Source organism: Triticum aestivum, chromosome 3A (assembly GCF_018294505.1).
Source record: "Triticum aestivum cultivar Chinese Spring chromosome 3A, IWGSC CS RefSeq v2.1, whole genome shotgun sequence".
Taxonomy (NCBI): domain Eukaryota; kingdom Viridiplantae; phylum Streptophyta; class Magnoliopsida; order Poales; family Poaceae; genus Triticum; species Triticum aestivum.
The window spans coordinates 505,129,694-505,152,967 of NC_057800.1; the positions used below are offsets into that span (position 1 = coordinate 505,129,694).

General features: G+C 48.7%; 3 protein-coding genes and 1 long non-coding RNA gene across 10 annotated transcripts; 2 read left to right on the plus strand and 2 right to left on the minus strand.

Annotated features, from left to right (window-relative positions):
* Nucleotides 1–578: 578 nt before the first annotated feature.
* LOC123061881 (uncharacterized) lies at nucleotides 579–4,215 on the plus strand. Of its 6 annotated transcripts, none has more exons than XR_006429406.1 (6): nucleotides 579–1,056; nucleotides 1,158–1,251; nucleotides 1,334–1,419; nucleotides 1,502–3,401; nucleotides 3,487–3,539; nucleotides 3,812–4,215. It is a non-coding gene; the product is annotated as an uncharacterized lncRNA (long non-coding RNA). The 6 variants fall into 6 exon arrangements; XR_006429405.1 differs by having other exon boundaries at nucleotides 1,502–3,224; nucleotides 3,305–3,401; nucleotides 3,487–4,215; XR_006429407.1 differs by having other exon boundaries at nucleotides 1,502–2,419; nucleotides 2,493–3,401; nucleotides 3,484–4,215.
* A 2,085-nt stretch (nucleotides 4,216–6,300) lies between these two features.
* Nucleotides 6,301–8,394, plus strand: LOC123061882 (60S ribosomal protein L37a-1). Of its 2 annotated transcripts, XM_044485163.1 has the most exons (5): nucleotides 6,301–6,426; nucleotides 7,068–7,107; nucleotides 7,189–7,277; nucleotides 7,952–8,034; nucleotides 8,118–8,394. In XM_044485163.1, the coding sequence occupies exons 1-5, from the start codon at nucleotides 6,424–6,426 to the stop codon at nucleotides 8,179–8,181; spliced, it is 279 nt and encodes a 92-aa protein (XP_044341098.1). In that variant the 5' UTR covers nucleotides 6,301–6,423; the 3' UTR covers nucleotides 8,182–8,394. The 2 variants fall into 2 exon arrangements, with proteins under 2 accessions (XP_044341098.1, XP_044341097.1); XM_044485162.1 differs by lacking the exon at nucleotides 6,301–6,426 and having other exon boundaries at nucleotides 7,056–7,107.
* A 1,300-nt stretch (nucleotides 8,395–9,694) lies between these two features.
* On the minus strand, nucleotides 9,695–11,743 carry LOC123058503 (UPF0678 fatty acid-binding protein-like protein At1g79260). Its single transcript, XM_044481219.1, has 4 exons — nucleotides 11,435–11,743; nucleotides 11,200–11,340; nucleotides 10,750–10,818; nucleotides 9,695–10,093 (listed from the first exon to the last, which is right to left on the minus strand). Exons 1-4 carry the CDS (start codon nucleotides 11,597–11,599, stop codon nucleotides 9,974–9,976), a joined length of 495 nt encoding a protein of 164 aa, XP_044337154.1. The 5' UTR covers nucleotides 11,600–11,743; the 3' UTR covers nucleotides 9,695–9,973.
* A 1,572-nt stretch (nucleotides 11,744–13,315) lies between these two features.
* On the minus strand, nucleotides 13,316–17,452 carry LOC123061883 (aspartic proteinase NANA, chloroplast). Its single transcript, XM_044485164.1, has 2 exons — nucleotides 16,630–17,452; nucleotides 13,316–14,501 (listed from the first exon to the last, which is right to left on the minus strand). Exons 1-2 carry the CDS (start codon nucleotides 17,190–17,192, stop codon nucleotides 13,625–13,627), a joined length of 1,440 nt encoding a protein of 479 aa, XP_044341099.1. The 5' UTR covers nucleotides 17,193–17,452; the 3' UTR covers nucleotides 13,316–13,624.
* Between the last annotated feature and the right edge of the window lie 5,822 nt (nucleotides 17,453–23,274).

Below are 23,274 nucleotides of genomic sequence, written 5' to 3' on the forward strand. Positions count from 1 at the left end.
CCTGAGGCACTGCCGCAACTTGGCCACGATCGCTATCCAATGCCTGGAAACACATCCCCTCAGGTCATCACCAGGAGAAGCAGAGTCGACGCATTGTGGTACAATCGTCGATCCTGGAGGAGGGGATGGTACGAGTGTGAGGGGTGGATTGGGACGCAACGAGGGATGGAGAGGATCAGGTGCGAACTGGAGGTGACGGGGCTCGGGCGGTGTCGGAGCACGGACAAAGAACAGATCGAGCTAGTGTGGCGGCTGCGCTCAAGAAACCCTAGTCGAGGGGAGGAGCAGTCGAGCGGGAGATGACGAATGGAGCGACGGCGGCACAACATCTCCCTGGTGAAACCCTACACACGAGGGGGTGCGAGAGGAGAGGAACGTCTTGGGCCGAAAGGCCGAAACGGAAATAGGAAAAAAAGGGGGGAGGCGTGCGAGGTGGGGGCGACTTCCTTCGATCGGTCGATGGGTGGAAGGGAACGAACGAACGAACGACGTACATTCTCAGCAATCTCTACTCCTAATGTCTCTGAGTATTCGTTGGTTTCGTTCGTTCGCATCCCCACCCGTCGCTGGTCCTCCTCGTTCCACCGATTTTCTCCTTCCTTTTTCCCACCAATCCCCACCGATTTATTTTAATTCATCCCGATTTTTTCCTTTTTTATGAGATCACGATTATTTTTCCCGAACAAGGAAGAGGTGGTTCGGGAGCCCAGCCCACCCAATCCTCTCTAGCGCCTCAAGCAGCAGACGCACGCAGGAAGCACAAACCCATGACCCCGACCTCGCAGCGCGCTAGGGTTAGCCTGCCGCCCATCCTCACCCGGCGCCGCCTCCGGTCCAGATAGATGAGACGATAGGATCCCCACGAGCGCGTGAAGCCCTGCCGATGCGGGAGATGGACCTGGAGGTTTACGTCCACGAGGGTGACGGGCAGGTCGTGCGGCGCTGCAAGGACAAGAGCACCGTCTCCGGCGTCAGGTACGTCCGTAAGGATGCGCCTGGTATTTCGTTCGTGCACTGCTGGTTTTCGCCATCTTTCCCTAGAGACAGCCACTCCAGGTACCCCCCTGCTCTTATTGGTTTCTCATCGCTTTGCCCAATCTCACCCTCTTAGTAGTGCCTAAACAAAAATCTTGCATTGCTAATCTCGTTCGCTCCAGGAGGAATGGGTGTTTCGTGGCTGCGTTGCGGCCCTCCGCATGCATAGGAGGCCGACTGCAGTGAGTTCATCGGCTGCGTCCACCAGTCTTGATGGTAGTGGGACTACAGAAATAACCTTGTATCTTATTCGTATTAACCGTAGCTAGCTGGGCCGTCATGACTTCCGGTTGTGCAGTTGCAGAGGTCAGAGGGTTTCCAGGAGAATCAGACTATCCCTCCAGGCCCCAAGAAAGAGGGCAAGAGTGAGCGGTGCAGTGTTAGGTTGGTCAAAGAATTATGTTCCAGCCATGTGAGCACATGGGTCAGCGATTTTCATCCGTTCATGTCTTGTATTTATTGGCAGGTTTGGAAGTACCAAGGCACAACCTTAATTAGTGGCTGATAGGGTGCTCTAGGTACTGCACGGCATGGTATTACTGACCTGCAGCTTGATGTTTCGATCAGGTGAGGTTTGTCGTAATATTCATTGTCTATGCTATTGAACATGAGCTTTGGGTACTTGACATCGTAAAACATGGTGAAGGATCAAATGATTTGCTTCATTTGATCGTACAGTGTGGGCAGTTCTAGATGAGTTGGTTGTACTGGACATTAATTTAGGCCATGCTCAAAAGTTCCCGAGTTCACATATATAGTAACAAATTTGCCTTGTTTCTTCTAAAAGAGTCGATTTTGCATGTATTTAACAGAAACGTTATCAAGTCTGCTGCATTCAAAATCTTGATAATATTTCTAATGTATTGATATGGTGTAAATATTTTAAAGAATTTGTATGTAGAAAACCAATTACAGTTAGATAGAAAATTTAGCTTGCTATAAGGAATTCCGAGGCAGGTTTGGTCCCAATGTCTTGGGACAAATGCATGGGTTTTCACTCTGCTAATATGGAGACCTTTGTGCCAGCTGGTTTGGTGCATTCAGCTTAGTCAGGAACATTCTTCAGGATAGAGCTACTGGAAGCAAGTAACATGTGCATATTATTCGTCCATAACAAGAACTTAAATCCATAATCTGATAAAAGTGAAGGTCAGATAGAGGAATATCACTGGTCCTGTCAAGAAAGAATGCTCCTATTGTTTTATTTTTGTCAATAAACAATTACGTGTATGGGGGTTGCCCCATGGATGAAGCAAGGTGATGCCGATGGCCGTCCGGCCTGGTCCTCATATCGATCGGTTTGTTGCTGGTCTTTGATGCTTGATCTTCTGTTATCTTCAGCCGGCATGGTGCTTAGTAAACAAGCATGATCTACTTATGAGAAGTGGGTATACTTTTTCTTCAGTTCTCTTCGTAAGAGTTCTTTGATCCTTGTGAAGACTTGACATGAATTATAGTGGATGCAGGGCATGAATGGTAGGACGTGCTTCCGTCGCCGCCCCTGGTCCTCCACTCCTCCTCTCCCATGCCTCCCCTTCTGCTAGCAGCAGCGGCCGGGGCCGCGCGAAGCAGTAACGAAGGACAACGGTGGCAGCGAGTGGACGGATGGAGGTCACGGGCATGTCTCCTCTCTATGTCCTCCTGAACATCATAGCTCTATACGTGTCACGGTCAATCGGCAATATAAGCAACGAACGTATCCAACCTCTTGTGATCCCTTCGTCCCTAAGCTTTGGACCAATGAATTTTTCGTCTCTTCGTAAAACACACAATTTCCATATCTTATAAACTGCCCTTGCAAGTGCAAGTGATACTGCAAATGTCATCTTGTTTGATTTATTTTGCCATTTATTTGATTCGTGTCCTTCGATTTGTATAGTTCTTTAATGATTGATATTACTTGATAAGAAATGGGGAAATACTTTGAAGTCCAATATAGGGGAATATGGCAGTTTTGGAGGTGCGGACATTGCTTATCTGAATCTATGGTTCGATGGATATGACTAATTATCTGAATCTAGATGATTTTCATGTTTTTTCTTGCTTGCATGATATGAGCATGACTGATGTGAAGTTCGATATGGGTTGGCCGTAGAGCCGGAAGTACAATATTTCCACTGCTGGCATATATCTCCAGATATATTTGTTCATGTGTGTAATTTTCTTCACAAGATGTTGACTTGGTTAAGGTACTTTTTTCTTTCTGACACAGCTGAATCACCTCATGCACTCAGTTTTATGCATTGGTTTCAAAGTTGGTTGAATGCAGAAACACACGAATTTCAGACATAACTGGGTTAATGCATTTGCGCGGGATATTACATCAGAACAACCGATAGTGGTTGTGGAGCCGTCCTTTGCGACTGGTAACATGTTATACTTTGCTTATGTATTTGCATGCCTATTTTACAATATTTTACTATATTTTCACATTTATTATGCTTTCAGCAGTTGCACTGGAAAAGAATTCATTGTTTCTGCAAAACCTTAGAAATATACTCAAAGTAAGTACTGCTTTTACTTTCAACCATGAGACCGGAATTTTTTTCATTTCATGGATGTTTCCTTAATGATTTAGAAAACTGAAATCGTGCATTCTGTATACCATGGCGTGTGGCCGTGTAAACTTGTCATGTGTTTTATTTTTCTCATAGAAGAGATGTGCTGTAATAATTTTGGAACGACCATATGAGATATGTGGATGTGAATAATGTACTGGTGCATGCCTCCTAAAATCGTCAACACTAGAGTCATGCACTAACATTTGTTTTTTCAGGCTTTCAGCAAAATTTGAGATGGCTAATTAACAGAGTGGTAGAGCATTTCGATTCCTTTCCTTGTTTAAGTTGGACAATCTAAAACCACACAATGGCGTCGTGGCGGTAATTCCAAAGGTTATTTAGTGAGACGTATAGGGACTTTGTCTTCCTGTTGGGTAAGGGTGGAATGAAACACATGAAGATCAAGGAAACGACAACCGGTTACAGTTCAAAGGAAGCCCGTTGGCAAGAAAAACATTGACGCTTGTCAACTCTGGCAATGGACTAAAAACATTCCCCTATAAAGTCATTTTTGATTGTCGTAGGGAGTATAACCATTAATTTATGTGCTTCGGAATGGTGGAGTAAATGAGCCAGGATTAAGTTAGAAAAGTTGTCTCAACCCGTGCAATGGTTAAGATTTTCCTTTAGTGTTTAAGCTTCTAGGATATACTGTAGCCGTTGAATGTTAATACTGAACAATATTAAGGTTTGAGTTGTGGGAGAGGGAAAGAGAGAGACAGGAGTGTGTGTGTGTGTGTGTGTGTGTGTGTGTGTGTGTCCGAGAGGGAGAGAGAGGGAGGGAGAGGGAGAGGGAGAGAGAGGGAGGGAGGGAGAGAGGGGGGGGGGGGAGGGATCTATTGATAAAAAAATAGACTGCAGATGTGCACAAAAAACTGTAGGTATACTTTAACTCGACTAAATCTTTATACTAATTATATATATATATTGCTTGTGTAAGATGCTTATGAGCTCAGAAATAAAATTTTATTATACTTGGTGAAGCACCATGCAAATGAAGTTAAAGACAACGTTTCTGACCTTGTATGGGAACATTTTAAGCGCATCAAGCAGATCTTAGCTTGTAACATATAATTAATCGGATAATTGCTCTCTATTTATATACCATCGAGTTACATGGCAGGTGACATGGATTTCAATTATTTTCCAATTATTGCAAGCTATTTTTTCTATACATGTGAAATATGATATACATTATATGCGCAATCAAGAAAAAAAATCTATCATGTATTCGTAGATGTAATAAAATAAATAAATTAAAAGCCCGTGGCAACGCACGGGCCGTCTACTAGTTAGGAGTAGAAGATAGAGATTTAAACTGAAAGCGTAAAATCACAAGAAGAAGCGTATTTGCGATGGTGAACCCGACAAAGTCAATCCGTGCTTTATTATTAGGGAGAAATAACAGTTTTTGGTCATGCCCGATGGGTGCCCAATTAGACCGGGTAACCCGATGGGTTGGGGTGTGGGTCTGATCTGAGACCCATGGGTAGGGTCGTGGGCGCAAGACTGGCCCGATAAAGGGTTCGGGCGTGGGTCTGTCTTAGGTCGGCCTGACCCGACCTGACTGTCAGGTTGAGCTAGGGGCACTGTTTGCCGAAGGTGGCCAGGTCAAGTCCGTTACAGTGGCGCACCGTCAGGTCGTCGCTTGCTGGCGTTCAGCCGTCTTGCGCTAGTCGTTGGGGGCCGGGTTGAGTTCGGCCGGGTCGACGGACTTGGCCGGGTTGAGCAACCTGACCAAGTGCGAGCCGGATTGAGGGGGCCCCGATGTTTTTGAAAAAGATCCGGGTTCCGTTGCCTGCACAGGGCTCATCCCCCCGACAACAATGCACTTTGATGATGTCCCACAAGCCTCGGGAACTCAACTGCAAGTCTTGTAGCTAAAATCTTGTCGAAAATTTTGACCGATCCATTTACTAAAATGGTGGGTCGGAAATTCTTGATATCCACCGCTCCGGCCACCTTCGGGAGCTCTGGCCATGCCTCTCATGCCACCTTGGCATGGGCGTTGGACCATTTCTACCGAGGTGACATGAGAGGCATGGCCGCCATCAACAAAGCTTTAGTGTTGTTGCTTCCAAAGGTGGCTGGAGCAGTGGATATCAATGTTTTCCAACCCATCAGTTTAGTAAATGGACCGGTCAAGATTTTTGACAAGATTCTATCTACAAGACTTGCAGTTGAGCTCGGTTAGCGTATTTGAAAGAGCTATACTTGATCCTACCCATGCCGCAATTCTTTATGCATCCGTTTAGCTTCTTGCCATGGTCGAGCTCCCCACATTCTATCAGGGTCATTTCCTCACGGCTACAGGACAACCGGTGGCAACTGAAAGAACGTATTTGATTTGTAGCACGTTTAGCATATTTGAAAGAGCTATAGTTGAGACATTTAATTGATATCACATATGCGACAAACAAAGACACAGACACAAAACAAAGTGCATGCCAAGCTATGGAATCAACATTTATCTGGACTTTGATTTTTTTAAGGGCTCGGGTATGAATATGTTAACATACAATTTTGTTTTTCTAAGAAAAAAAATCTTTCCCGCTGAAAGAAAAACTAAAATTTTCTAACCGAGTGAAGAAAGCCCACTCTGTACTACCACCACATACCTCGAGTAGTGAGCCCACCTATCTATCCACTTGACCCAGCCCACATGTAATAGTCCAACCGTCGAAGGCCCACTTCCACGGAAACCCTAGCCTCCGATATATAAGCTCGTATAAGCTCCCCTCTAGCGCCCCCTGCCCGAGCCCTCGCACGCGCACCGCCATCTCCCCGCCTACGCCGCAGCAGCCGCCTCCTGCTACCCGCCGCCGAGATGGTACGTTGCTCTCGTACTTCCTTTCTCGGCAAGCTCTTGCGATAGCGAAACACGTTTCAGTCTTGGATGCGGTATTTCTTAGGATCCATCCTGCGAGATCGTAGTGTTTCTAGGTGCGAAATCATGGTGCAGCAATTCGATTGTGTGTTACTGATATGTTGAGCTCTGTCGAGCTCCCCCTTTCTACCACCCGTGTTAGCCCTGAGTTGTGCTTTGTGCTTTTTATGCAAACTTCCTCTGGGCCAATCGATGTGTTCATCAATTGGCTTAGAACCTAGGTGTATTGGGATACTTCCCAGGTACTCAACCAGTCCCTTGGTGTACGAAATCTGCACTGACATGGTGTTGTGGGCTTGTGGCTAGTTAGGTAGAATAGCAGGGGAAAAGCCATCTGCGCAAGTGGTTCGAGTGGAGCGTGCGATATTTTGTTTGGGGAAGGATACAAACTGGATGCAATATCAGAACATTTTCCTTGTCTAATGTACTAGTGTTTCGTTGATGTTAAGCTTTCCACACCCGAAGTTAATCAATTGCCCAAATTCGATGTTAAATGTGCATTAGCAGTTGCTTCACTGATTATATAATAATGTTCATTTTTATTATGCTGCTGTGTAATTTGTTGTTTTGCAATGTCTACTCAGACGAAGCGCACCAAGAAGGCTGGAATCGTCGGCAAGTATGGTATGCGCTTGTAACATTTGGCTCATTTACCTGTTTATGCGCTTCTGCTGTGTCCTCAAATTAGCCCTTGCAATGTTATAGGTACCAGGTACGGTGCCAGTTTACGTAAGCAGATCAAGAAGATGGAGGTGTCTCAGCACTCCAAGTACTTCTGTGAATTCTGTGGGAAGGTATGTCTTCTGTCACCTACTACTTGGTTACACAGTGCATTGTGTGAATGCTATCTGCTATGTATGAACTGTTGTTGTTTACTGGGGTAGTACTGTACACTGACTACCTTTCCATGCATGTTCATACTCCCTCAGTCTGGAATTGCTTGTCGCATAAATGGATAAAAACAGATGTATCTAGAACTAAAATACGTCTAGATACATCCATTTCTCTGACAAGTATTTCTGGATGGAGTATTTATTGATGCTTGATGTGATAGTTTTGTATTGCTTTGCATGTTTTTTCCCTCCCAGTGATAGTTTTGCTTTGTCAGTCGTAATTTCCTCTCATCTTGTTACGTCATTACCCTGTAATATCTTATGCTAGCTGTTTTATCTTCTATTTGCAACAGAAGTTGTCCAATTTGGTTTTATTGTTGCCATTCTAATTGTAGTTTCATCATACAAAAATGTCATCTTATCTTATTGTATATGTTGTCATCACCATGAAGGGCTTGTTGTACTGTAGTAATCTGAGTACAGGAAAGGGAGGTTGTATTTAATATGTTACATACTCTATTATGCTAGTTATTTGTAGCATATATTTGACTTCCTATACGCTTCCTTAAAAAAATATACGGAAACTTTTGTTTGGTTGTCTAAAACTATGCTTTCTGCTTGTGAATCATAATCAGTTTGCTGTGAAGAGGAAAGCTGTTGGAATTTGGGGATGCAAGGACTGTGGCAAGGTCAAGGCTGGCGGCGCCTATACCATGAAGTAGGCATCTGTTCCGAGCTCCTTCTGGATGACCTCTTCATTGTCATATCGCTTTATGCTAATTTCTCCATGTGTCTTTGCAGCACTGCTAGTGCAGTCACCGTCAGGAGCACGATCCGTCGCTTGAGGGAGCAGACCGAAGCATGATTGCACTACTGTTGTCTTGAGGAATTCAGGGGTTCTGTAGTGGAGTGAAGACTTACCAATCTCTGTATTTTGGCTATTGAGCGATCTGTTAGTAATTTTGGTTCTGATTTTAGGATCTTTCAAACATGAAAGTATGTCCCTACAGTTGCCTGTTATGCGTTATGCCAACCTATTTTTATTTTTATGACATGTCTCTCACTCTCTACCCCTCCACACCCCAAGTCAATCTATGAACTGTTTTTTTAAACATAGTACAGATGAAAATGCACAGTCACCCCAGACACCCGACTGCACCTTTGTGAGATTGAGCCAACACATCATCTGAGATTGAGAATGAGAATGAACATTGCCGGAGGAAAATGTTAGTAGCAGTGCCAAGATGGGCTGGTCGCATCTCTAAAATTGTCAACTTATGGCCCAGTTGAGCAGAAAATTTTGAAAAAATAGGAAATAAGTTCAAAAAGTTATTTTTATAAACATTGTTGAATGTTTTATTGACATGCAAAGTTTGCACTGTAAAAACATTTGTGGTTGTCTCGGAAAAAAAATTGATGTTCAAAAGTGATTACAAGAAATGATTCGACACGCATTGCGTACGCTGCTCCCAAGGTCGTCTAGTGTTACAAGTTACGACTACTTCTGCAAAGGTGTTCGAGTCAGATGTTTCTCCAACAAAGGTTCTGTTGCAAAGGTGTGTTCTGACAGCAGAAGCTCTAGCTCTTAGATTCAGATCATCTCTTACACAAAAAGCGGGATGCAATTGTCTTGTTATTAACTCTGATAATATGAAAGTGATCGAGACAATGAAGAAACGGTCTGCGGGAGAGGCGTCGGCAGTGTTTGACGATTGCTATTTTTTGGCTTGTATATCTTCCCTCTCATTAGTCTTAAACATTGTAATAGGGAAGCGAATATGATTGCTCATGAAATTGCTAGGCTAGCAAAATTTTCTGCAACAAATTCTTGGTTTGAGGAGCCGATGGACGATATTGTAACACTTTTAATAGGCGATGTAACCGTTATTACCAATTAATAAAGTTGTTTCTTTCTGTAAAAGAAGGTTCTGTTGCAAAGGAGGTTTGCAACAATGATTTTGTTGCCATGTCAAAAACTGAGAAGAGTGTGTTCTAGAAGAATAATAATGGAAAATAACATTTTTTGTTGTTGCAATAAGGCCCCTGCTGCAGAGATTGAGTGCAACAATTGGCTTGTTGCAAATCACTGGTTTCAACTGGGTTCACATGGGGAGATCCAATGGTCCTTCTCGCTTCATCCAACGGCCGGCGAGGTGGTCGATCTTTTTAGATCATCTGCAGGCCGATACGTAGCGCCCCCGTTAAAAAAACACCCTTGTCGAAACATCCTTGTTGTTTTTTGTTTGTGCCAAAAAAGAGTTTTTGGAAATTTTCCATGGGTGCCTGCAGAAACTTCATGTTCCATTTCATTGATGCGATTTTGCTAATGTTATGATTTTGTAGTTTCTTTCTCGTGAGTTTGCTGTGCGATAGACATCTGACGCTCATAAAAGCTTATACGAAAGTAAGCCCTGAATAATCTTCAGATTCCACCAGCAAATGATAGGTTTTCATGTTCTCGCAAATAATAAATACTCCCTCCGTCCGGAAAAGCTTGTCCCAAGCTTGTTCCAGTTGGTGCTAGATACATCCATTTGAGGGACAAGTTTTTTCGGACGGAGGGAGTAGAAGCTCCTTATTAGCTGAACTTTAAGTTTCCCAAAGAATCTAGAGCTTCAGATACGGTATGTTACCGCAATCCCACCCAAGGAGATTGCTCAGATCCTCTTGAGAAGCGCTTTCAGATGCGGCTGTAGACTGTTTGTGATTGTTGCCATCTGAACGACGTATGAGAGCTCCCCATCCACCACCTGAAAAGCCCTCGTGATCTGCTTCACCTGACAAAATTATACAAGATTTCTTAGGAGATTCAGGCAACTTAGGCGGCTGCAAGACTCCGTAAGCGAGTGGATAACCCTGAAGATGACCTTCCTATGAAGTTTAGCAACTCCAACATGGAAAGACAATGTGCATGATGAGTGTTGCGAACCTATGAAAAAAAATACAATGAAGTGCCGCCAGCAAGATGAGTCATACCCCTCCTACTTCGGTTCAGGAACACAAAAGCAGATCTAAGTGTCATAGTTTCTGAGTTTTAAACAAATGAGACAACTGCAGAAGAAAGTAGGGCATTGCTTCCAGAGTTCAGAAATTCTACATGTAGATTTATCCCTTGTTAGTACAGATATATTGGTGCAAAGATAAATTTCTACTAGCTCATAGAAGATGAGATAAAAGCTTAATATATCGTGAGTTCATCCTGATTCGCAGAAAACAAAATACACTATCCCATCCTACTCAGAGCGAGACTAATTAACAACAAAGCACCTAAGCTCATCGGACAAACAATGATGCATGGTAGGTTGAAAGCAAAAAACAAAAAACATTATCACATAGTCAAATCAAAATTGACCGTCAGAACATCATGTGGCATAGTAATAACGATAATATTGATAATAAGAGACATCATATACAATCAACCTATGAGAGGTACCTTTGATGCATTGCCAATAAGTTCGCTTTGGAGTGTCACTGTTTTCTTTTCACTGTCATATGAACCCGTCTGCATTTTAGAAGCAAAGTTGTGGCAACAAATAACAGTTTAGCTAAAATAAAGATTGAACAATATAACTGCAGAAATAACAGTTTAGCTAAAATAACTATTATTGACCCACATACTGTTGCAAGCAACTATGCTAGAATGTTTTCAGTATCCAGTTCAGAATCTTCAGATATGAACAGTACGCAGACACTAAATTGAGCATGAGAAACCTGCCGTGCAAATTATAAACTGGGATTGCGATGGCCTATAACGAATACCAACAGGCAACACCTAAACAGAGTTGCCATTTGCAGCTGCCTCCAAATACATATACCATACTCAATCTAGCATCAGACAGAACTATGCTTGCAAGAACTCAGTGGGCAGTCAGTACGAACACACCTGGACCTCGGTGAGGCCTGTGCTCTGGGCGATGACCACCTCGACGGAGCCGTCGGGGCGGGGCCGCCAGTACCCACTCTCGGCGTGCATCGGGTCGCCGGACGCCGCCTTCCACGTCTTCTGCGTGTACGAGATCACCGGCTGCGCGCACCCGCGCCGAGTCAGGCAAAGGCATGAAAAGCTCTGCAGATCGGCCAACCGAAGGAACACATACGGCCGGGAGACGGCGGTGTACCTTGGAAGGGTGGTGGGAGAAGAGGATCTCCTCGCCGTAGCGGAACGGGGCGATGGAGGGGAAGGTTCCCTCGCCCTCGCCGCGCCACTTGCCCAGCAGAAACGACAGCGGAGCCACCAATGGGTGCGGCGCCGGCGGCTGCGTTTGTGGGCCGGCAGCTTCCATTTCTTGAAGTCTCCGGTTGGATTTTCGGACTGGTCTCACCTCTCTGCTCTCTTCTTTCGTGAGCTGAACGGGACGATGGGGAGTGGCTTGGGTTGCACAATCTATTTTTTTTACCGTAACCGTGGGCTGCACAATTTTCACCCAACCGCCCCCATTCGGTCAAGAATTTGTTGCTGACCCACCCAAAATCCTAATCATCCGAGAAAGACGGTCACGCCCACAATAATCATGTTAACTGGGAAAATTTGAAACAAGCACGATGTATGGCAAGAACTTTCACAATTCGTCAACCACGTCACAATTTTGCAAGGAGGTGTACTCGATAATTATCTGCACGTTTCACTCCCTTTAGCCGGAGAGGAACCAACAGGTCTTTGAGAACATCACTCTCCTCCCATCGGCGGTCATCGACAAGATTCACGATAACTGTAAACGATGACAAATAGTGACAGGTCTATCATTTCTATTAAGCTAGGATGTCACACTCTCCTTTGAGAGGAGTGTTGTCGGGTGGACAAACCAAGTAACAAACGCCCAAGGCTGCCTTGTTTGTTTACATGAGAATGAAAATTGAAGATCTCCTTTGTATTTTGAAACGAGGCAAAAAATTAGCAATTTTCATTGATTAGGAGGAAGGCTGGGAGGTTAAGGCTCAAGGCCGGAATTGCAACAATCACTCTCGCTACACTACAATACTCAAGTGTCGCGCCCTTGCAATGCTCCAAAGCGAGGTATTCTCTTTAGTCCTAGTGACAATCTTCCATCGGGACGAAGGAATTACGAAAGATCCGCGCATTCCACTCCTTCCATAATGCCCAAGAGATAAGCAACATCAAGGAAGCCAGCGTCTTACACGATTGGGTTTTTTTGGTAACGTTGTAGGTTCACCACTCTTTAACCCACCCAATCGGAAGGATGCACATCGTGAAGTCCAAGCCAATCTTTGACCATGCACCAAACTCTAATAGTGTACCGACATTGAAAAAAGAGGTGTACCACCGACTCTTCAATCTTCTTGCATACGGGGCACGGGTTACAATCTGACCACCTACGACGCTAAAGGGCTATCATCCCTTCAAATCCTAGTGTTGTTTGCAAGTCATGCAAAGAGCTTGCATTTAGGGAGCACCCATACTCTCCAAATGGTCAGGATCATGGCAGTGTCAGTCCGGCCAATCAACCGAGCCTTGTAGCATGCCGAGTCTGTCTCGGCAAGGAACCAAGCCATGCGAAGATCTCCTTTGTCTTGGTTGAGTCAACCATACATTTAAATGTAGTGTTTTTTCTCTTTCTAGTATTTCTGTAGCATGGTCTGTAATCATCTCGATGCCTCCCTCCCATGTGATTGTCTAGTTGTTTGAATTGGCGGCGTTCACCCTGATCAAATTGAGGCGTCTGCCAATAGCAAAATAACCAAAACATTCCAAGGAACAGTGAATATACAAATAAAAGCAAGGGAGAGATTTACCAGCGCAAGCATGTGAAAAATCAATCCGCCCACACTAACATATCTCGAGATTTTGCCCAATCAATCGATAATGAACTCATGAAAGACAAATCATTATTTGATCATGTTCCGTTGTGGCTTTAGGCCCGGTTTTCGATTGTCGGATTGTGTTGCATTGTATTTGCGCCTCTTTTTCATGCTAATTTGTTGTGCGGAAATAGCCACAAAACCAGAAACAATTATTGATATAGCTCATCATTCATGCCAAATGATAACTCAAGATGTTGTTTATTTTTTTATATAGCTCAAAACATTGTCCAGTGGTATAACATATGCACAATTTTGGAACAAATAAACTAACCAGCCCTAAACGGTATATATATTCACTGAAATGAAGATACCAAATGTGGTAAAGAAAAAGAGAAGCAGAAAACTTATTACAGCTTGCTCATTTTTTTCTCATTGCATTAGTATAGATCTGAGGACGGGACAAAAAACAAATACAAACAATCAGCGAGGCCACCACCACAAGGAGAAAAAACACAAGACGTGGTTGGACGTGGAACGGACGATCAGGATCAGTGCGTGCACCGCGACCTCTGGAATCTTAGCCGTCGGTTTTTGATGTCGAACTCCCACAGGTGCTCCTGCTGCAGGATGTTCCCGATGACGGAGATCCCGGGCCAGGGGCCTTCCTGCAGGCCGATGCACTTGACGCCGGGCGCCGCGTCGATCACGTAGCTCTTCCCCGGGGGCTCCAGCCGCGCCGCCCCGGCGAAGTGCACGGCCATCTTCGGCACGGCGACGCCGGCGTCCTGGCCCGACGGCGACGTCCAGTTGTAGCAGTACTCGAACGGGTCCATGGTGACCCGCGGCAGCCCGGCGAGCTCCTTGCTGAGCGCGGCCACGACGGCGCGGTAGGCCGGCTTGGCCAGCACCGTGAGGCTGGTGCCGGAGTCGAGGATGACGCCGCCGCCCGCCTCGACGTCCCAGACGGCGCGCGGTATCTTGAGGAACTCCCCGGCGACGGAGATGGCCTTGAGGCTGACGTCGTAGAAGGGGCGCATCCGGCGGTCGAGCAGCAGCGGCGTCGTGCGCGCGCGGGGAGCGGCGGCGGCGGCGCAGGAGGAGGGGGAGGCGTGGGAGGAGGAGGGGGAGACGGCGGGGTTGGGGCCGAAGGTGAGGTAGCTGGTGGCGTTGCGCGGGGCGAGGTGGTCGACGAGGCAGTAGGAGAAGCGGCCGCCGAAGCGGGAGGCGGCGTGGGAGGCGAAGGAGATGCCGCTGTAGCCGAGGCTGAGCACGCCGTCGGAGGCCTCGAAGCTGGGGCCGGTGTAGGAGCTGGTGCAGCCGAGCACGAGGCCCCTGAGCTTGGCCTTCCGCTCCTCCCGCCCGGACAGCGCGATGGTCGCCGACTCCGTGCCCACCGTGCCGCGCGCCGCCGACCCGTCCTTGTACCTGCATTGCATGCGGCCGTAGAATGCGCCACGGTTAGTTACGTGGATCGTGCATGGCACATGGCGCGGTTCAAGGACCGGCTTGTAAGTAAGCAAATGCAAATCCTCCGGAGCACAATGATTAAACCGGTGGAATGGAAAAGGATAATGCCTTTGCATGAACTGTTATCGCGAAGGATGCTGCCAGCAAGTGGACCTCACGCGGCGGTGCACATATGTCCTACGTTCATCAGTGTTTTTTGGCGAATGCATGCCGACCTGAACCCGATTGGTTAGCAGCCGGAGTATGTGCGTTCAAGCTGGAGGATGGGTTATTTTACTCCGGTCAAAACTGGTTTTGACCGAGGAGAACGTGGCCCAGGTATGGTCAAAGTCCCCCAGAGAAACTGTGTATACTATCACCGGTGAAATTGTGTAGTAGTATACATTCATCGCTGTTTGACTTTTGACAGTAGATAGCAGAACCTGGTTTTCCCTGCATAAACAGGAGATGATACTGTACTATACTCACTAACCTTTGACATTAGACATACGAGAAAGCAAAACTGTTATCAAGACCAACCGTCATGTTTCAGAAAGAGGAGAGTTGGGCACTCCATTTCTCTTCCTTCAGTACGAACAGGCAGGCAGATCGATTACCATTACAAGAACAGTCTACAAGCTGCATGCATGTTCGCCGTCGACACGCGTAACCCCAAATCTAAATGTACGTGTGAGATGCCATGGCACCAAGGGAGTGCGTGCTCGCCAGCTGCTCTTTCGGCCATAAGCGAGGCGAGACACTACTACTCCATGGCCTATTCTTGCCCTTGCATTACGTGGTACGTTCCGTAGGTACACTTATTTGTTGCGGAATCAACAAGTCGAACACCGTTTGTTACGGCACCTGCTTGGGACTATCACTAACGGCGTACGGGAACCATCTCATCTCAGATCGGTGCATGTAGTACGTATTACAGTACTACGATCTTTTGATTTATCTTTCGGTGGCTCCTTTCCTACGGAATATGTGCAATGTCCTGACACGCAGGCAGGCACTGATGGAGTACAGCCCAATCCACCGTGCACATGACCATCTCAAGCCAAGCCAAGCAAAGTCGAGTATACTATATACTGCTAGCTGCTACCTCGTTCCCCTTTCTCCTCTGCCCATTGTTAATGAAACAAGAAAACAAATGCCCGGCCTAGATATGAACACGGGCGTGCACATGCAGCAAAAACTACGAGCAGATAGATATCCTGCGCGCGCGACCCCTTTCTGGGCGGCGCTGCAGGATCCGAATCCGATGCATATGCGCGCATGTGATCCATCTCATCTCATCGCTTTCGTGAGCAGAGTTCGGGTCGATGCGTTCTTCTTCTTTCCTGTGTGTTCGTTTCGGTCCATCGCCTCGGTGAGCGGAGTGACGACGATGGCGCGACAGCTCCATGAAGGCATGGCAAGCCCACGCCTCTACAACTAGACGCCATAAATATGCTCCAATCTATGGGTGACTTTGACGAAGCAAGCGGCAAATCGATCGGAGATTCCAGAGGGGGGGGGGGGGGGGGGGGGGGGGGGGGGGGGGGGTGGAGCACTGGAGCTGAATCAGCGTGAGGACTCCCATCTCCATCACAGGGGGTAGGAGGAGTACATACGAGAAGGGGCGTCGTCGACCTACACGGCCGAGCCAATCAATGCCGTGCAGTGCTGCGGTCTCGCAGTACAAGTGGGACTGCCGGTACCAGCACCAGTAAGGCGAGGCAGGCCGGAGCTGCCCGGAGCAGGGAGGGCATCAATGGCGCCGCATTGATTAGACGCCGCGGCCCCATTGCCATTTGCAAATTGCAACTGCGCGAGATCCGACTCGCCCACCAACCAACCACTAATGGCGTCTCCTGCCTCCTCCTGCTGCCTCTGCCGCCTCTGCTGCTCGCGTCTCCTCATCAATGCCACGGCCAATTAACGACGCCCCACCCGCAGATCGATTCGATTCAATCGACGGCGATTACGCGCAGCTAAGTATAGGAGGAGTACGAGTGGTGGCGGCGGTAAAGCGCGGGCTGGCGTTCGGGTGAAGGCTGGTTAGTACGGTGGAGGGGAGAGCGATGCGAATGCGAATGCGGATGGCGAGTGAGGGAATGCTGACCGGTAGTCGTAGGCGCAGGGGCTGCCGGGCGTGGGGCAGGTGGCGAGGGAGAAGGGGAGCGACTTGGTGCAGGTGTCCGACGTGCACGAGATGGGCGCCCATGTCCTCGAGTCCTCGGGACGGAACGCGCGCCCCGACCCCGGCCCCGAGTCGGCCGGCGAGAGCGAGGAGTTGGCCGAGGCGGGGCGGCGGCACTTGACCCAGGTCAGGTCGCTGCCGGTGTCGGCCACCAGCAGGAACGGCTGCGCCGGGGTGCCCACGCGGAAGCGCACGAAGTACTGCCCGATGCCCGTGTAGGCGCCGGAGGTGAGCGGCATCGCGAAGGCCGCGGCAGCTGAAGAGGCCGACGAGCCCGCCGCGGTCTCCCGCGTGCGCCGCCGCCCGTGCGAGGCGATGAACGCCATCCGCTGCCGGTCGCTGCGCGCCAGGTCGGCGAGGGACGCCGGCGCGGCGAGGCGGAGCAGGGGGAACCGCGCCGAGTCGCTCGCGTGGCGGCCGCTCGCGCCTGCCAGGAACGCCGCGGCCAGCGCGACAAGCAGCAGGGCCAGGCGGCGACCCGCCATTGCCGACGGCGCGGCAGATTCTTGGGTTTCGCGGCTTTGCTAGGCCGCCAACGCGACGCCCGGCGATGTGTGTATGTGGCTGGCCCGCCGGCGGCCGTACGCGGCAATGCGCGCGCGCGCGCCTCACGGCTGAGCAGGCAAGCCGCCGCTGCGAGCTGCCGCGGCGGGCGGTGGTGGTGGTGCTTTTGTTTGCGCTAGAGTTTCGGGCGGCGTGTGTGTGTTTGTGTGTGTGCCGCTTTGGAGTGCGTATTTATCTTGCCCTCTTTGCGTGGGGGAGGCAGCTAGCTTAGGTTAGTTTAGTTTAGTGCTAAGTTTTTGTTCAGGGTGGTGGCTGTGCTGTGCGTAGTCCGGGCGGCACCTGCCGCGATTGGCATTGTGGTGGTGCGACGCGACGCGCTTGTGCTCTGTCCGCGCCGTGCTAGCCGGCCGCAGGTCTCGGTTTCGTCGGACTCGCTGCGCCGGATTTCGGTTGGATCTCTTTCCGTTAACACAGATGCTAAAAACAAAAAAGATGCTCTCGGCGAACTGAGAGCCTAGCCGGCTTAGGCCCTGTTTGGTTTATTTTTTATCGATGGATTCCGCAATCTGAACCAAAGGGCAAACCCAGCAGAATCCGATTTTAAAAATTCGCTGCCAAAATCTGAATCAAAAGCGGAAGCAATTCAGACGTGCTTTCCAAAATCTGATTCCGCCGCGGGTCAAAATCTGAAAAAACTGTATCAGCTGGTTTGCCAAATGACCTACATCTTTTTCACATCAGATTTTTCACAGCTGTTTTTCCACAGCAGATTTTTCACAACTGCTTTTAGAAATTCACAGTCGAACCAAACAGGGCCTATTAGACCATCTACAGCTTGACTTTGCAAATCCGTTCCCTATACGCTCACGGGCATGCCACCGACCTTTCATATGTTACACCGCACATTCACATACTCAAATTTTGATCCTCAAATTTATATAATGCATGCACATCGATCATATGATACAAATTATGCGAATTCAATAGTTCAAAACAAAGCAAAGCAAATTGTAGTTCAACAAACCAGACATGCAAATTGAAATCAATGTCCGAGCGTGACGGATGGCTTCGGATCATCGGTCGGGTGCATGCTTTGAGCGAAATGCGTTATGCTTCAGGCGGAATGCGTCATTCTGGTCCTGTTCTGCCTGCATTCGGGGTGCCTCCTCCTCTTGCATCCGTGCCGCACCGGCCCTCGCCGCCTTGTACCCTACGGTCGTTGATCTCCTTCTTCTTGTCCGCAAGCCACTTCTTCGCATGCTCATCCAAAAGGGTTTCATCCACCAACATGATCCTCACATCCTTCGCGTCCTGTGCAAGTTGCAACCTCTCCTTCTCAAGCTCTATGTCGCCAAATATCTTGCCTTCTCGAGTTCCCATTTGATCGCCGCCTCTTGCTTCTCTAACTCGATCTTCTCCCTCTCAATTTCGAGCTTCTTCCCCGCCCCTTTTCCGGTCCCACTCCATCCTCTTCTTTTGCGCATCCAACATGAGCTTGTACCTTTTCTCCTTCTTGTTCTCTCTCGCTGAAAAAATGCCCGTCCATGTGGACAACATTTTTATAGCCGCATCACGGGAGGCACGTGCCTTCTCCCACTTATTTTCCCATGACTTGGTGGTTATCCTTTGGCATGGTGCCTTTTCCATTCGTGAAGACAACATCGTCCTCTTCATCGTCCAACCCAATTGATTGGTTGGAGCTTGAGCCTCATTCCTCTTCTTGCCGGACTTGAGATCGTCCTCTGCTTGCCATTCAATATGATCCAACAATGTCTAAAAGCAAACGACATCTTCTCCACCTCGTGATACAAAGCGGTCGCCACCGCCGTCTAGCAAACAACGTATGTATGAGCACGAGAATGCATACATAAGAAGCATATGCAGATGACGACAAGATGAAGTAATTGAGCTTACGTGAGTTGCCACTTTCATCCCACTTTGAGGGCGTTTGATCACTTGTGAGTAGTAGCCGACGTACTTGTTCACTTTCCTTTGAATGATCCCCCAACGATGTTGGAAAGATGCCACATTGCAGGTGATCACGATAGGATGCGGCTCCACATACTCCTTTTGTTCGTGATACTCCTTCCAATTTTTCTCTCAATACTTGTTCCCATTTTGCTCGATGCCGCATATTAGATCCATCATTGTGCCCAACAAACCTTTGACCAACAAGATGTCCTCAAATCTTGAGAATGTCGGACATCTTGCCTTTGCCGTCTTGGTCTTCTTCTTTTCTTGCTCGGATTGAGATCAGATGTGGTCCCAACTTCAAATGCGGTGGTGGCCTCCAATTCATACTCCATTTCGGTCGGATCTTCGTTGTCATTGATCATGTTCGACAAGATCACATCCTACATAATTATGATTTGCAAGCATTCGTCATGTGCGAAATGAACTAGTGGTCTATGCAAAAATCTGATCGGACAGGAGCAAAGAAAACGTACCGACTCTTGTTCGGTAATTCCGTCGAACATGTCGAGGGCAGCCTGGGCGCTGCTGGTGCCCGTGCTCTTCCGCGCCCGAACTGTTGGGGAACGCAGTAATTTCAAAAATAAAATCCTACGCACACGCAAGATCATGGTGATGCATAGCAACGAGAGGGGAGAGTGTTGTCTACGTACCCTCGTAGACCGTAAGCGGAAGCATTATGACAACGCGGTTGATGTACTCGTACGTCTTCACGATCGACCGATCCTAGTACCGAAAGTACGACTCCTCCATGATATGCGCACGTTCGGCTCGGTGATGTCCCACGAACTCACGATCCAGTAGAGTGTCGGGGGAGAGATTCGTCAGCACGACGGCGCGATGACGATGATGATGCTACCGAAACAGGGCTTCGCCTAAGCACCTCTACGATAGGACCGAGGTGGATTATGGTGGAGGGGGGCACTGCACACGGCTGGAAACAATCAACTTGTGTGTCCTAGGGTGCCCCTGCCCCCGTATATAAAGGAGCAAGGGGGAGGCTGGCCGGCCCTAGTGGCGCGCCAAGGGAGGAGGAATCCTCTCCTCCTAGTAGGAGTAGGATTCCTCCTTTCCTAGTCCTACTAGGAGGAGAAGGGGAAGGAAGGAAGAGGAGAAGGAAAGGGGGGGGGCGCCCCCCTCCCTAGTCCAATTCGGACTCCCTATAGGGAGGGGGCGCAGCTGCCCCTTGTGGGCTGCCTCCCCTCTTCCCTATGGCCCATGAAGGCCCAACTTTCCTCGGGGGGGGGGGGGGGGTTCCGGTAACCCTCCGGCACTCGGGTTTTCTCCGAAATAATTTGGAACACTTCCGGTGTCTGAATATACCCGTCCAATATATCAATCTTTATGTCTCGACCATTTCGAGACTCCTTGTCATATCCGTGTTCATATCCGGGACTCCAAACTACCTTCGGTACATCAAAACACATAAACTCATAATACCGTCGTCACCGAGCGTTAAGCGGTCGGACCCTACGGGTTCGAGAACTGTGTAGACATGACCGAGACACGTCTCCGGTAAATAACCAATAGCGGAACCTGGATGTTCATATTGGCTCCCACATATTCTATGAAGATTGTCGGTGTCAAAACCGGCGGATCTCGGGTAGTGGGTGCCGAACTGTGCGTCTAGGCCGGATGGTAACAGGAGGCAGGGAACACGATGTTTTACCCAGGTTCGGGCCCTCTTGATGGAGGTAAAACCCTACGTCATGCTTGATTAATATTGATGATATGGGTAGTACAAGAGTAGATCTACCACGAGATCAAGGAGGCTAAACCCTAGAAGCTAGCCTATGGTATGATTGTTGTATATGGAGTTGATTGCCTACGGACTACAACCCTCCGGTTTATATAGACACCGGATAGGGTTAGGGTTACATAGAGTCGGTTACAATGGTAGGAGATCTTGAATATCCGCATCGCCAAGCTTGCCTTCCACGCCAAGGAAAGTCCCATCTGGACACGGGACGAAGTCTTCAATCTTGTATCTTCATAGTCCAGGAGTCCGACTGAAGGTATAGTCCGGCTACCCGAACACCCCCTAATCCAGGACTCCCTCAGTAGCCCCTGAACCAGGCTTCAATGACGATGAGTCCGGCGTGCAAATTGTCTTCGGCATTGCAAGGCGGGTTCCTCCTCCAAGTCCTTCATAGAAGATTGTAAACACCAAGAGTAGTGTCCGGCTCTGCAAAATAAGCTTCCACATATTGCCATAGAGAGAATAATATTAACACAAATCAAATCTGCTGACGTATTCCGCAGTGCGTCATCACACTACAGCCAAGTCCTTTACTTGAATCGATTTCACCTTTCCACCTCAGCGTGTTTTGCGAGGCAGTTTCCTTGGCACGTCTTGTCAAAGCAGAGATCGTGTGCCCCCTTTTACGGGATTCTCATCAATACGGACGTGGGTAACCCAATCGTGCCCGTTAGCATGTTTTCTCGATTAAAGGCGAGTCCCAAACGGTTACGGGGAGGGCTCCTGGTATTCGACCTCTTATAAAGAGACCAGGGCCTTACTCCTTTTTCCATCTCAAGCGAGTTCGCCCGTCGCCTCGAGTTCCAACACCCTAGGCTCCAGATTCTAGGCGCTTCGGACCTTCGACAATGTCCGGTTCTGACCTTCAAGGCTGATGGATGCCCTCCTTCGTCACGGAGGAGGACATGCTAAAGTTGAGAGAGGCTAAGTTCTTGACCGCCGAAATTTCGCACAGGTTGCCTGCTCAAAGGCAGGCTATCCCCAGTCCCCAGCCCGGTGAGAGCATAGTGTTCGTGTCTCACTTCCTTCGGGGGTTAGGCTTCCAGATGGATCCCTTTGTGAGGGGACTGCTGTTTTATTACGGGCTGGAATTTCACGACTTAGCTCCGGAGTCCATCCTCCATATCTCCTCGTTTATCGTTGTATGCGAAGCGTTCCTCCGTGTTACCCCTCACTTTGGATTATGGCTCAAGACTTTCAAAGTGGAGCCGAAGATGATCAAGGGACGGCACGCAGAGTGCGGAGGCGCTGTTATAAGCAAAAATGCTGATGCTCCATGGCCTGAGGGCTCTTTTCAAGAGGAGCTAGGCTTGTGGCAACGAGAGTGGTTTTATATCACCACTCCCCGGAGCACCAAGTGGGTGGCGCTTCCTGCCTTTCGCTCGGGTCCCCCACCACGACTAGCGTCATGGGTTAACAGAGGGTTAAATTGGGGTTTGCCCAAAGACGTGCCCTTGTTACAGGGCCACATTAAGGATCTCTTGGAAGGAGACCTCAGCCTGGTCAAGGTGACGCAGGTCATGCTGATTCACCGAATATTGCCCGGCAAACGTCGCTCCCTTCGCATGTGGGAGTTTAACCCAGAGGGACCGCGAGCTCTCCAGAATTTCATGGGCGCAACACCCACGGAGATGTATAAACTGTTCTTCGGATCACAAGAGATGTGTCCGGATTTAACCGAGGATGCAGGCCTAAGCTGGAATCACCCGGATACTCAAGTAAGCAACCTTGTGCCCGGACCTTCTATCCGTATAATTGTCATAAACTTGCCCCTAAAAGAGCCGTCCTTTTAAACAGGAGTGGATAGCGAAGGCAAAGCTGATCAGGTGTCCGACTCCCCTTCCCGAAACCAGGCCGGATCCCGTGCTGGTCAGGATGCTAGAGATAATGCCTCTGGAGGGAAGCAAGGGGGAGGACAACGAAACTATGGCCTCCTCGAAGGAGGCTGCTCCGAAGGGAGGAACCGACAATTCCTCTCCTAAGGGGAAGAAAAGAGCCGCCTCTGATGACCCGGAAACCATGGCCTCGAAGCGAGGGGGGGGGGGAATCCTCGTCAGAGGGTCCGACGCCGGGGAGTTCCTCGGCCGGACTACGCCCTCAAGGGGATCATCCCTCCAGCGAGCAGTAAGTAGAGAAAGATTTTCCTTTTGAGGGATGAGGGAAATCCTTGATTTATATCTGAGAAGATTAACCGAATTTTTTACCTTGTAGATCGGACCTTAGCCCTTCTCAGCAGAGCTCGTCTTCGGGGGATCTCCTTCCAGAGATGATGGAGAGCAGGACGCCTCCCCCTGCCGTGCCGCCTAGCGAGGCGGGCGACCCTGAGGTGTCGT